At 59.8% G+C, this 12,813-nt stretch overlaps 1 protein-coding gene across 12 annotated transcripts in view; it reads right to left on the bottom strand.

The window, feature by feature from the left end:
- Positions 1 to 12,813, bottom strand: part of EBF3 (EBF transcription factor 3) — a 125,798-nt gene that overhangs the window by 112,782 nt on the left and 203 nt on the right. For 9 of the 12 annotated variants that reach the window (XM_080642059.1, XM_080642057.1, XM_080642067.1 and 6 more), the window contains exons 1-4: positions 3,706 to 4,375; positions 3,450 to 3,606; positions 3,030 to 3,093; positions 2,223 to 2,278 (exon numbers count right to left, since the gene is read on the bottom strand). In XM_080642059.1, the coding sequence (XP_080498185.1) occupies positions 2,223 to 2,278; positions 3,030 to 3,093; positions 3,450 to 3,606; positions 3,706 to 3,839 (411 nt within the window). In that variant the 5' untranslated portion in view covers positions 3,840 to 4,375. Of the gene's footprint in view, positions 1 to 2,222; positions 2,279 to 3,029; positions 3,094 to 3,449; positions 3,607 to 3,705; positions 4,376 to 5,388; positions 5,471 to 8,047; positions 8,164 to 12,813 lie in introns of those variants that run through there. The other 3 variants (XM_080642061.1, XM_080642062.1, XM_080642060.1) reach the window with 3 other exon arrangements.

The following is a 12,813-nucleotide window of genomic DNA, read 5'->3' on the forward strand; positions in this document are numbered from 1 at the left end:
AGGCAGTGTCTGTGCACACGCTCGGGCAGGTTTTGAGCAGAGGCTCTGCCAGATGGTGCGCAGCCCTAGGTGCGCTCACCACGGCGCTCACCAGCTCCGCCCGCCGGGAACCCGAGCTGGGGCCGCCGAGCCAGCCGCCCCAGCCCCACCACCCGCAGCGGGGAGGGGGAGAAAGGGGGAAAGAAAAGAAGGGGGGAAAAGGCCACCGGAGGAGGGGCAGAGGGCGGGGGGGGGGGGCCAGGAGCCGCAAGTTCCCGGCTGAAAATTCCACGGAAGGGGGAGGGGAGTCTCCAGTTCCCGCCACCCCCACCCCACCCCCCAATTATCTGGAAATTACTTCCAACCTCCTCGGGCACTTCTGACTCTCTCCTCCACTTCCAGGCGGACAAAGCCCTTTCCCGAGGAAACCCGGCTTCCCTCTGGGAAAAGGGCAAGGTCCCTGGGAGCCGCTCTCCCCCAGCCTCCCCGGAGCCTGCTCCAAACCACGGTGTCACCCCAGGCCAGCGGGCCGCCCGGGCCGCAGGGCGGGCAGCGGGCACCAGCTCTTCCTTCCGAGAGCGCGGCTTATCCTGGGATGCAGCCCCGTGTTTGTATCTGATTTATTTTTTATTTTGTAGCACAAACAGAAATCCATAAACTGTCGGTTCAGCACCATTGACTCTTTGATCAGTTACTGGGCCATTTCTTTCCTTTTTCCCCCCCTCCATCCCGGTCAGCGAGAGGAGATTAAATGCCTTTATTTCCAGCCCTGTTTATACTGCAAAGGTCCGTGGCTAAATGAACAATAAAAGTGCACTTGAAACCAGCCTCCTGCTCTGGGCAACAACAGGAAAACTTAGGGCTGCCGACACCCACCGCTGCCTCCTGCCGCCGCCGCGCGCTCTGCAAACCTCAGCCCTTAGGTACAAAGAAATAAAAGCACCCTGTCCCGGCAGCCCCACTTCCAGAGGCTTCCCTGCATCCGAGGGAAATCATGACCGAGGGGCACGCCGCTGCCTGTCTTCCTCAGAAACAGCCAAGTGGACCATCAGCTCTGTTTCTACTCTCAGAGAAAACCGCACTGTTTCACCACCGCAGACATTTACGCCTAGCACGCGGGTTGCCTAGGGAAGGGCAAACTTTCTGGAGGGGAAGTAAAATCAGAAAACGAATTTGCCGAGCGGAGCAGCGGGAGGCACGCGTGCCTGGCTGCAGAAGCCGGGAGGCACTTCCACTGGCCCGCATTCTTCAAGTTCGCATCAGAAACGGAGACTCCAGTTTCATTTCCAAGCCCTGAAGCCCAGCCTGGAACTATATTTTAAATCAATCTGTGCCAAGTGGATTTAATTTACACATCGGACCTGCCCCTCCCCCAACCTCTATTTTTTAAGAAAAGTGGGGGGGGGAGGGATCTTTAAAACAACTGAACAACAACGTACGACCCGGCGCAAACCCAGCCAGAAACTGCACGGCGTCAGAAAGCAAGGAAGCGCTTTTCTGCACTTAATGACGTTTCCGAGAGCCAATAGTTACCCTCCGAAAAGTTGACCAAGACAGGTTAAATAATTTAATAAGGAACTGCCTGTAATTATGTTATTTACAAGGTATGACAGAGGGTGGGAGCGGGAGCCAGGGCGGCTCGCAGAGCCATGGGCGGGTTTGAGTGACCCCTGGAGCTCGGAGTTTGAATTATGGAGATGGGGGGCCGAGAGGTGAAGATGGGCTAGAGGAGAACAAGGTGACTTTTCACCCCAACACATTTAACTTTTAAATTCAAATAAACGTCTCGTGTTACTAGACCATCACACTGGAAAAGGAGAAAAAATGAACTAATCAAGCCCCGCTCACTGAGTTCGTTGCCATTGTTAAAAGGGGGGGGGGGGGGGGAATCAATGAAGTGATTCCAAGGAGAGAAAAACACACACACACGTTTAAAAATACATGGAAAGGGGCATCTTGAAATTTTTCTGTCAGATATTAATTACCATAATTAATTAAGAGAGAATTTGAATCCCATCACAAGCCATTTAATAGAGCCTATCTGTCCTGTTCCAATGACAACCTAAACTCTTTCACCAATTGCTTCATTTATTCCAATAAATATGGGATTCTCATTAGCATGTCAAGGAAACTAAGTGAAAAACAAAAACACACAGATCCATTTGTCAGTCTGCTGGTCTCTGAAACCCGGGACAAGCCCAGCTGAGCAGTGAAAACTCATGCAGACGCTTAAACTTTCTCACCTGCTTGGTCATGGAATCTATGAGGCGAACATACAGATCCTGCTCCGTTCTCACTCCTGCAAGAGAGAGAGAGAAAGAGAGAGAGACAGAGAGAGAGAGAGAGAGAGAGAGAGAGAGAGAAGTACCCATCAGTTTAGCAAGGGCACCCAGGCACAGGAAGTCCAGGGCTCAGGGACTGCAGCCGCGTGATGCAGCAAAACTTAAGGCTTGGCCTTTTAAAAGGCAAGAAAGAAAACCCCAATCACTTCTCGCTTTTTTTTTTTTCTTTTCTTTTCCTAATTAAGAACCTTAGGGCTCTCAGGGTTTGCTTTCCTTGAAAGGTGCAAGAAATGTGCCCAGATGAGTGCAGGCCTGGCTGCCATACCCACAGGCCCATGTGGTCATTTATTTTTAGAAAACAGAAGGCAAGATATGGAAACAGAGTCTGAACTCTTTCTAACCTCTCTCGAGGATTTTTAAGAATCGGGAGCCCGGGAAGGAAGTTATGCCCGCTTTCCCGGAGCCACCCCCATCTCAATAATTAACATTAATTTGCAAAATTGAAAAAAGTCACTTAGAAGTGATGTTCAGCTGGAGCGCCTATCGATCCGCTTTTTACTTTCTACTTCAAGCCCTACCGGTTAATCATGTGAAGTGCCATCGACTTATTGATCGTTTATGTTTTGTTTTCCTTCTATGCCATGAGAAGATTTCGTGTTTACATCCATGTCATTTTAATCTCAAAATCTTTATGTCCTTTAAGCATCTCGGGCAAGGAGAGCCAGGGAGCTGGGCAGGGGCGGGGAGGCGGCAGCAGCGGCCACTTACCATTGCTGTACAACAGCTGGAGTTTATAGTGGATGCCGTTGTTGGTTTTCTCGTTGTTGGGCTCCTGAAAGTAACGATAAATAATTGCATTTAGTGCGGTCGGCGTCGGCGCGGCTACCGCGCTCGGTCCCCCTGCACGACCCAGGCCCCCTGGCCTCACGCAGCGCAGGATTCCTAGCTCGGAGCGGCGCGGTGATGTCACTGTCCTGCTAGCAGCCCCGCGCCCTCCTGGCCCCGCGTGAGTCCGGGGGCGCACGGGAGTCGCCCGGCCCACAGCGGTCCGGCGGGCGCACGTGGCGGCGGGGGCGCCGGGCGGAGCCGTCCCCGCCGCCGAGGGGGCTCTCCGGGCCACCGCGCTTGGGCACCGCCTGCCTCCCACTTCTAGAAAGATGGAGGGTGTGATGGTGTGCTCGCACTTACTTTCTCTTTCTCCACAAAGTCCACAAAAGCGGTCCTTTCGATCTCCACCGGCTGCCCCTGCCTGTCGTAGAGCGCCAGCACGAAGTGGAAGAAATTGGATTTCCGGAGGTTGGAGGGCGGCTGCTTCTCAAAGTGCGCCCGCGCCAGCCCCACGCCGCTGCGGGAGGAAAGAGACAGCGGCCCGGTGAGCAGCGCGGCGCCGGCCAGCGGCGGGGCCGGGGCGGGGCCGGGGCGCGCGGGGCCGGCCGGTACGTACCTCTGGGCAGCCGTGTTGGCGTCCACCACCCCCGCCGTGTGCATCCACGAGCGCACCGGGTTCATGCCGCTGCCCAGCGGCTCCTCCTTCATGGTCGTCCCCCCGCGCGGAATATTCTCCTGAATCCCAAACATGAAAACTGCTGGCGGCGGCCGCGGCTCCCTCCCGGCCGAAAGCGCTTCCGCGAGCAGCGGCGCTCGGGGCTCGGCGGCAGGCGTCTGCCCTGGCCGCGCTGGCCCTGCTCGGCGCCTGCGGTCCGGCCCGCCGCCGGCTTCAGCCCGTCCCGGGCAGGCACGACATACACCGGCGGCCGGGCGCTCCGGACGGCCGGGGGGCGCGGGGGCGGCGACACCGGCGGCTACACCGGTGGCGGCGCGGCGCCCCGGAGAAGCAGGAGAAACAGGACGCGCGGCCGCGGCGCTGGCTGTTGTTGTTGTTTGCAGGCGCGCTCAACGTGGTGTCATCCTAGCCAGGCGGCGTCCGCGGCTGCAGGACACTGCGGGATCGTCCGCTTCTGGCGCGGCCCGCCTGCTCCAAAGACAAATAAACGGGGCAGTGAGTGCCGCGGCGCAGTCCCGGGCGCAGGCGGGGCGCGGCGGGGCCTGGAGCGGCGCGCGCAGCGGACGGAGGCGCACAAAACTCAGCCCTCTCTCCCCGAGGAATGGACCCTTTCCCGGGAGCCAAAACTCGAAGCCCCCGGGAGCGGCGCTGTCAGAAGGTGACGTCGGGGGGCGGTGCCTGCGCCATATATGGGAGCGGCCGCCCCTCGCCGCGCCCCTCGCCGCCGCCGCCGCGCTCGCCGACTGACTGCCTGACGGCGCCGCGAGCCGGCCCGAGCCCCGCGAGCCCCGCGAGCCCCGCCGCCGCCGAGCGCCGCCGAGCGCCACCCAGCGCCGCGGCCGCCCCCGGCTACGCGCCGCGGCTCCTCGCGCCCACCCGCAGCCTAGGAAGTTTCTACTCGCCCAAATAAATCTTGAAACCACCAGTGCACGATTGCAGCTTGGCCCCCCTAATACCTCCTCCCCAATTCAGAGAGACGGTCAAAACACGGTGGAAAGGAAGGGGTAACATGCTGAGGCACCCCGAGTTGTCCAAATGCATGCAATAAATGCAAGGGGCCGCAGCTCCCTCCGGGGCGGCCCAAAGAGAAAAGGGAACAGTGAGAAGAGGCAAGCAGGCCGCAGGGAGGGAGCTGGAGGGGCAGGCGAAGGGCTGGGGGCTGCAGTGGGGGGAGCAGGGCTCCCTAGCCTAGGCGGGGCCCGCAGCTCAGCCTGGTTTCCAAGCAGACCCAAGGCTGCCGGAGGGGGCCGGTCCGCCCCCGTCTGGGCCTCGCCAGACGCCAGTGTTTGCTGCCGGGGAGGCCGCTGAATGCCGGGCTGGGGCCCACGTCGGAGGCGGACTCTGCCAGATGCTCGCTCTTTCCTGGTGGCCGCGGGAGACCCCGGCCCCCGGCCTGTCCTTAGCCGCAGCGAGTAACAAAGAAGGCTACGGGCGCTCGGGCTGACAGGAAGCGCGCCCGGCCTCTCTGGCGACCTGGAGCCGGGTGTCCGGCTGCGCGCCCTGCGCGGTGCCCAGACCTCCCTGGCGCCAGCCTCTCTAAAAGCCCAGTGGACGCCGCGGGCCCTCGGGTCCTGTCCTCGGTGCCGCCGGCCCTGGTAAGCGCGCGGCGCGCGCCTTCCCGACCTGGTTTCGAGGAATCGGGAGGGTAGCGGGGAGTGGGGAGCCAACAGTTCGCGGGCCCGGCGGCCAGGCTCCAGCAGCAGGGACTCGGAGCCCAGGCGCACCGCCCGCCCAGGGGACGTGTGCGGGACACGGATTGGAGACCCAGGGGACCGCCAAGAGCTGTCCTGCCAAGAGGAATCAGGCCCTTTTGATTAAAACAAACAAAACCAAAACAGGTTCCAGGGCGCAAGGGTGTCGCAGGGCAGCCTCTTCCCCCGTCTGGAGTAACACTCCCTTTTTTATGAATTGGCCGCGTGTGTACATTAATATTTTAATTAATCGGGAAAATCGAAGTCCGATTTACATTGTCTGGGGACCCCCACACCGCTTGGAAGGGGTGAGGGGAGAAAAAGATGTGTTGGAAAGCAATCTATTTTGCTGGTGTTGGGGGTTAATGACTATTGCCAAAGATAAGTGAATTATCAAAGCTGTTGCGCCGGTCCCATCTCAAAATCCATTACGGTGCCGGTCGTCTAATTAAATACGTAAGTATAATAAAATCATATTTTATGACTATTTGAGGGTAATGAGATTAGTCTTTAGAAGCGATCGCCACATATTAAAGATGCCACTGTCTATAGAATGTTAATAACCTTAAATCAAAGTGTATGGAAACTATTCACGATAAATTAAAAGAAAATTTCTGTATTCCTAATCAGCCCAGAGCTTTCCACCCACAGCAGCTCGAGTGGAGCAGGGAACACTGTCTTCCCGGAAAAACAACAGGGCATGAAGTTGGCCGTCCGGGGAGGGTGGGGTTGAGAAGTGGCTTTGTCTCTGCGTGCTGAGCTGCTTGGGGGCTCCCGCAAGGCGGCTGACTGGCCAGGCCGGCGTTATTGTCAGGCTATGCAAAATGCCTTTCGGGGGGGAAAGATGAAGTTGGAAATAGGAAACAATACTTTCTTTGTCGCACACTTCCTAAAATGCCCAGCCCCGACTGGAGGTGCCCCCTTCCTTGCACTAACGAAAAGTATCATGCTTAAAATCATTTACAGTATCTTTAATTCAGATTACACGCGCCAAGGCGATTTAAATCTGATTACCAAATTAGAAGGTTTAAAAACAAATCCTTCTAAATCTGATACTGTTGACTAAAGAGGGAAAAAAAAAAGTTCCATAAGCCCATCGCATAAGGTAACGATCCTGCCCCAGAAAGAAAAGGGGTTTTAAACCTTTTTGACAACAAATGCAGCTGCCCCACTGTTTTGGACGATATTAAGCGAAAATGAATGCAAATCTGTGTTCAGCAGCCATCTGGCCCGAAATGGGGGAATCAGCTGCTCTCACAACAGGCTCAGAGGCTGAATCCATTTCAGCTCATTTTCTAGATCATCTGGTCCCGCACCCAAAGCGTGGAAAATACGGTCTTTATCATTCACCAACTTTATCTTTTTTGTCACTCCACTGCTGGCTCCGAGCTGTGAGCACAAGGACTGGCCGCCTGGGCCGGGTCTGCACACGGGCCTGCTGTGGAGCGGCCTGGGAGGGCAGCCTCATGGGCCCCCCCTGATCCTATCCCAGATTTTCGCTTTGATAGGGTGGGAGCAGCTTTGGAGAGGTGCAAGGGACTCAGCACCCAGGCCCCAAAGCGGGGGGGGGGGGGGCTGCAGGTCAATTCCTGGAAGTCTTGAGGGAGACTGAGCGCCCCTGAGCCCAGCCCCCGCCCTGGGGAGCCCTACCCCATCCCCTCTCCAGGGAGCTAGGGGCACCAAGTACCCAGGTGAGGGAAGCCGGGGGAAGGGCGGGCTGACGCTGGAAGTTGCGCAGGTCCTCCGAGGCTGCTGGTCCAGCCTCCGCTCCAGGAGCGCTCCCAGGGGCCCGGTGGTTGGGGCCTGACCTTCAGGGGGAACCCCCAGGCCAAGACCGCAGCGACTATGGCTCGAGGCCGGGCTCAACGTGATTTGCACTGGTGGCGCTCACGCCGCCCCGCCGCCTCCTCCTCCGCGGAGGGTGGGAAGTATTCCTTTTGTGCGGATTTACAGGGAGAGGCTTCAATGAGCCCCCTCACATTTGCATTTAAATAGCGGCATCCAGCGCTTCGCGTGCCACACACCAGTGGGCTCCCAGATGTCACGCCGGAGTCAGTCAGATGGCCAGTGCCCAGCTGTCCTCCCCACATCATGCGGGAGCAGGCAGTGACCTCAGAGAGACGGCGCCTGCTGGCCATGGAGTCCAGCTCCCGGAGCAGCATGCAGGGCGCAGAGCCTGGGCAGCGCCCGGCCACCTCTCAGGGCACCAGCCAAGGCCGGGCTGGTCGGCACAGCCCTGCAGCGCCTGCACTCCGGCTCAGCCGGGCCTCCCCCGCTGCCGGGCTCGCCAAGCCCCTCCACCCGCGCCCCGTTCCCATCCGAGGGCGGGGGGCTGTTCAGCGCCTGCCAGGCATGGATTTCCCCATCGCACCTCCTCAGTCCCGGGTCCAACACAGCTGAGTGGTGCCGGGCCTGGAGCGTGGGAGCCCGGCTGGTTCCGGCCTCTGAGCCCCCCCCCCAGAAACTTAGGCCAAGTTGTGCTCCTGGGGAGCGGGGCCGGGCGCGGAGCCAGAGCCCACCCAGCATCCAAGGCACTCCTGGGCGCCCCTTCCTGCTCGCAGCAGAGCCCGGGGAGTCTGCAAGCGTCCTACCGGCCTTCCAAAGTGTAATAAAGTGCATTTCCGGTGAGGAGAAGCCCGGGGGGTGCGCGGGCACGGACAGGCGCAGGGCCCTCCAAGGGCTGGTGGCTTCAGGCCCAGGCTGCGCGGCCAGGCCACTTGGAGCACTCGGAACCGGTGCGAGCCAATGCGCCTAAGGCCGGCGGTTCGCGTTCTCCCAGCCAGTGCGGAGCTGCAGGCGCGGCCCGCCCCCACGTCCTCCGTGCCCGGGGGTCACGCTCCTACCGCACCGGCTACCGGCCTCCGGCCTGGCTCCTGCCTGGGGTCGGGGCCGGCGCCAAGCACAGGCGGAGGCCAGAGGAAGAACCGAAACCCTTAGCCCTGGAGGGAAGGAGGCCATAGGGGGGCAGGAGAGCCTTAGAATGGGGAGATCCCAGGAGGAGGCACCTGGAAAGGGCAGTGAATTGCAGGAGAGGGTGGAGCAGCCACACACGGGCAAACCTGCCCACCGCGGGTCAGTGACCCGGGCCCCCAGCACGCCTGGGCTTTGCCTTGTATCGCGGGGTCACGCTGCCTGTGGGCCCGGCGGACCGGGCAAGCAAGGGCTCTGCATCAGGCCACCCCAACCTGTGAAGTTTCGCACGAAGGTGGGGAGGTCAGGTTCGGGTGGGTTTGTCAGGCCCAGGGAAGGCGCCTTCGCTCTCTGCGCCTAGACGGAGGCCCAGGGGCCCTCTGGAGACGTGTGGTGACTGGACCCAAGCCAGGCCGGAGTCCTGCTCCCTCTGAGAGGCAAGTAACTGGGCACCGCACCCCGAACACACGGGGAGCACCAGCGGCCTCCTCTCTCCTGCGCTGGGAGGTGGGAGGCCTGGCGGGATTCACAGGTAAAACGCAGACGCTGAAGGGTCCCAGACCCCTTTCCTTTGCACACACACGCGCCCGCCCCCCATCATTCTGTGAGGCTGCGGTTCCTGAGCCCGACCCAAGGGCTGCAAAGGGAACAATTCTCCCGATGAGAACCTGCAGGCCCCTCCTGCCAAGGCCGCCAAGTTTGACAAACAGCGCCTCCTGGGGTGGGGAGAGCAGAGTGCCGCGGAGCAGCGCCGGCTCCCAGCTACCCGGGGCCAGGTGGCCACCGCGGCTCCCGGCTGGCCCCAACAGCTGGGCGGCGGCTCCTGCCTGTCCGGTGCACCTAGGCCTTGCTGACCTCGTGACCCCCGGTGCATGCACCCGCCTCCTGGTCCAAATTGCCTGCCCCCTCCACACACACACACACACACACACACACACACACGCACACACACACATGCATCTGCAAAGGTGGAAACGAGGCCCAGGCAGCCGCGTCCACGCCCTTGCTGGCGAGAACGTCGCGCTCCAAGTGGCCGGCTGTGCGGGGCCCGTGGACACACATCACCTCGCTCACTCTCTCCCTGGAAAATCCAGGGCGCACCTCGGCTCCTGCAACGTGCGGGGGTCAGAAAGCAAACCGTTTATTGTCTCCTAACTTTTCTCTGGTTCCTTTGGTCACTCACTGTGGCTGCCCCCACTGTTCTGGGTGGGCCCTGGGGGCTCCTCAGCCAGACCACGAATCCCCAAATCCAACACTCGCTTTCAGAAAGCCTGGCTTCTCTCAACGCACCCCGCCACCTAAGAGGTTGCCTCTCCGCGAAAAGCTCAGAGGAGCACCCGAGCTGGGAAAGGACAGCTGGTGCATGGCGGGGTCCCTGGGACCCGAAAAGGTGCAGCCACTTAACAAAGCGGGATTTCCCGAGGCGCGTTCAGCAGCGCCCCAAGGCAGCGGAGCTGGCTGCGCCAGAGCAGGCACCTGGACGCCGTTGCCGCCGCCGCCCCCTCCAGCGCACAAAGCAACCTTCCCCCAGAGTAGCTTCTCGAGACAGTAGCGCGAGCGGAATGCGCCAATCAACACCTAAACAGACCCAAACTGTGGAAACACGGATCGATCAGATAATTTCAGATATTATAATTGGCTTTAATTAAACACACTGCGTTCTAATTAACTCTGAAATTTTAGCATGCTTTGGGACACTGGTGTCTGATTTGATATTGTCAGTCCAGATGTCCTAATAAAATTCAATCCTCCACTCAAGACTTCAATGTTCACTAAGAACAAAATGCAAATTAAATGTAAAACCTAAAGTATCGCCAAAGGTATAATCAAGAAAGGTGTCTCCAAACTTCTCACTTTTTATTACGCAGTAGTTTAAAAATGCAGATTACATCCTAACAAGACCTCTCGGCTCTCGCTGGCAGGAAATCTTAACTCTTCCCTGTGCTGGAGGCAGTGCCTGGCGGCTGCTTCCAGGTAAAGGAGGGGGCGGGCAGACCCCTGCCCAGAACTGAATACCCCTCCCCTGGAAGCGACGGGAACGCTAACGTTTGCCCGTGGAATTCTGGTTTGCAACCCGGGTTTGCCAACGCCGACAAAGGTGCTGGGGTGGTGGAAAGCCAAGGGGTAGGAGTGGGCAGAATGGGGCGGGATTGGCGTCCTCTTCGGCCACTCCTTCGCCCCGGGGAAACCCCTCGGCTGAACGGCGCGTACACATCCATTCCCCGTGAGCAAAAGTGGGGCGGTGGGCGACAGCGGCCCGGCCTGGCCAGTCCGCCGGGGGGGAACCGGGGAATCGTTTCCGCTCCAGGGACAGCGAGGATGAGAATGGGAGCGAAGCGAGACCCCCTCTGCCCTTGGACAGAAATGTGTCAAGCACCTCTTCTTCCCTTTGGCTCACGTTCGCACCACTTCTAAGTGATCCGCGAGCGGGTGGACGGGGTCCGGCGGGGCGACGCGGCGGGATGGCCCGTCCAGGGAACCCCTGCGCAAGCCCTGCGGGGGGCGGAGGCGGGGCGCCTTGGGCGACGCATTTAGCCAAGACGTGATTCTTTACCAAGCTGGAGGTCTGCTAAATTTGCAGTCCAAAATGAGTCCGTTAAAAGGAAGCTATTCCCACGTTAAACGTGTGTCTGTTTCCCATACTAATGGAGTCACTTAAAACTGTTGCTAATTTAACTTTTTAAAAAGGCCACACGGTGGAAATTTGCATTTTCTTTAGGATATTGAAATGAAGAGAAAGCTGCTGGGTGGTGAGGCCGCCCAGGGCATAGCTAGGGGCCATGCAGAAATAAAAACAGAGAAAGAAAAGAAGAAAGAAAGAAACCCGCTTCTCTTCTAGACTATTAATAAGCAATTTGTCCCGCTGAAATTTACATTGCAAAGCGGAGTACGCCGACGGTCTAGGCAGCGGGGCGGGCGCAGGCGCGGGCGCGGGCCGGACAGCCTCTGGGAGGTCCTGGCCGCCCTCGGGGGTGATCCATGGGCAGCTTTGAACTTGGTGTCCTTGCCGCCGCGCCGCCGACCCTCGCCCGCACCCACGCGCATCTACATTCCAGTGCCCCGCCCCGGCCGCGCGCCCTCGGAGCGGGGCAATGGGGCTGCGCGGTCGCCACCGGGCCCGAGCCGCAACCAGGTGGGAGTCTCCCCGGGGAAACCCCTCGGCTCCCAGGCAGGACCCAGGCTCACGGACCCCCATCCGCCACCAACAATTCAAAAATTAAAAGGCCAACAATTAACTCTATTTTTTTCTTCGTGCTGAGCCGGGCTGCCCTGGTCCAAGTCCTTTGCAAGTGCGGCGCCCCCCGAGCTCCGCGCCCGCCCCGCGCCCCTTCCCATTCCCCGCCCGCGCGCCGCCGGGCTGAGCGCAGCTGCGAGCCTAGCGTGGGGCCAGGGCGCCATCTACAGGCGCCGCGCCGCCTCCCTCTGCTCCCGGGCCGGCTCCTCCTCCCGCCGCGCCGCCGCCCGCGCTCGCCCGCGCCCGCACCGCGACGCCTGCCACTTGTCACAATTACCCGACGCTCCCCGTGCCATTTTGCTTAGGAAACATGGATTGCTTAGTGATGCGAACTTTTAAGCACTATATTAAAACTTTCCAAATAAAGGCCTCTCCTGCCTGCGACGTTTAGGAACACGATTAAAAGACATGAAATGTGAAGATAATGCAATTTGATTTGTTAGTCTAACTCTGCGATTTGAGACTTGATGTCCCCAAAGACCAGGCGAGCCTTTCCCCCTTTATTTATTTTTATTAAAACATCAATCTGCGCTCGAGCTGGGTGAACTCGGTTTCACCTGGAGAACATAAAATTCTCCATACCAGAGAAATAAGCACCGTTCATAAATCAGCGGTATTCCTGACACATCGATCAATTTTTGGTTGTTAATCCGAAAGGAGGAGTTTTAATTGCTTCCTGCGTTCTCGTCCAAGCACCTCGGCGGCGTTGGAACCCTGGCCTCCCTCCCTCCCCTCCCACCCCCCTTCCTCTGAGGGGCTCACTTTTGTATTGGGGGAGGGGCGAGGATTGAAGAATCCCGGGTCCTTCAACTCAATCTCCGGGACCCCCACTCTCCTCCGCGCCCGCGCGCGTCTCCCCCGCGCCGAGGGCCCTCGGCACGAGCTCCCTGCCAGCAGCCCTGGCGCAAAGGCCACGAGGAGGGGCCCCCGGAGCCCAGGAGGCCGCCCAGGCCTTGCTCGCTGGCCACCAGGTCGCTGCCCAGCGCGCAGCGCAAAAGTTCACGCGGAGGCCAGGCCGCAGCACCGCCCACGGCGCGGGGTCCCGCGTCCCCAGCCCCGCACGCCCCCCACCACAGCCCTGCCCGCGCTCCCGCTGGCGAGGAGAGCGCACCCAGCCTCGAGGGGCTCCGCAGTCCACGCAGCACCCCAACCCGCCCGCGCCCAGCCCCCGGCCCGCCACGCGCCAAGTTCAACTTTGCTGGCTCGTGGCCT

This window comes from Plecotus auritus (genome assembly GCF_963455305.1).
Source record: "Plecotus auritus genome assembly, chromosome: 9".
Lineage (NCBI taxonomy): Eukaryota > Metazoa > Chordata > Mammalia > Chiroptera > Vespertilionidae > Plecotus > Plecotus auritus.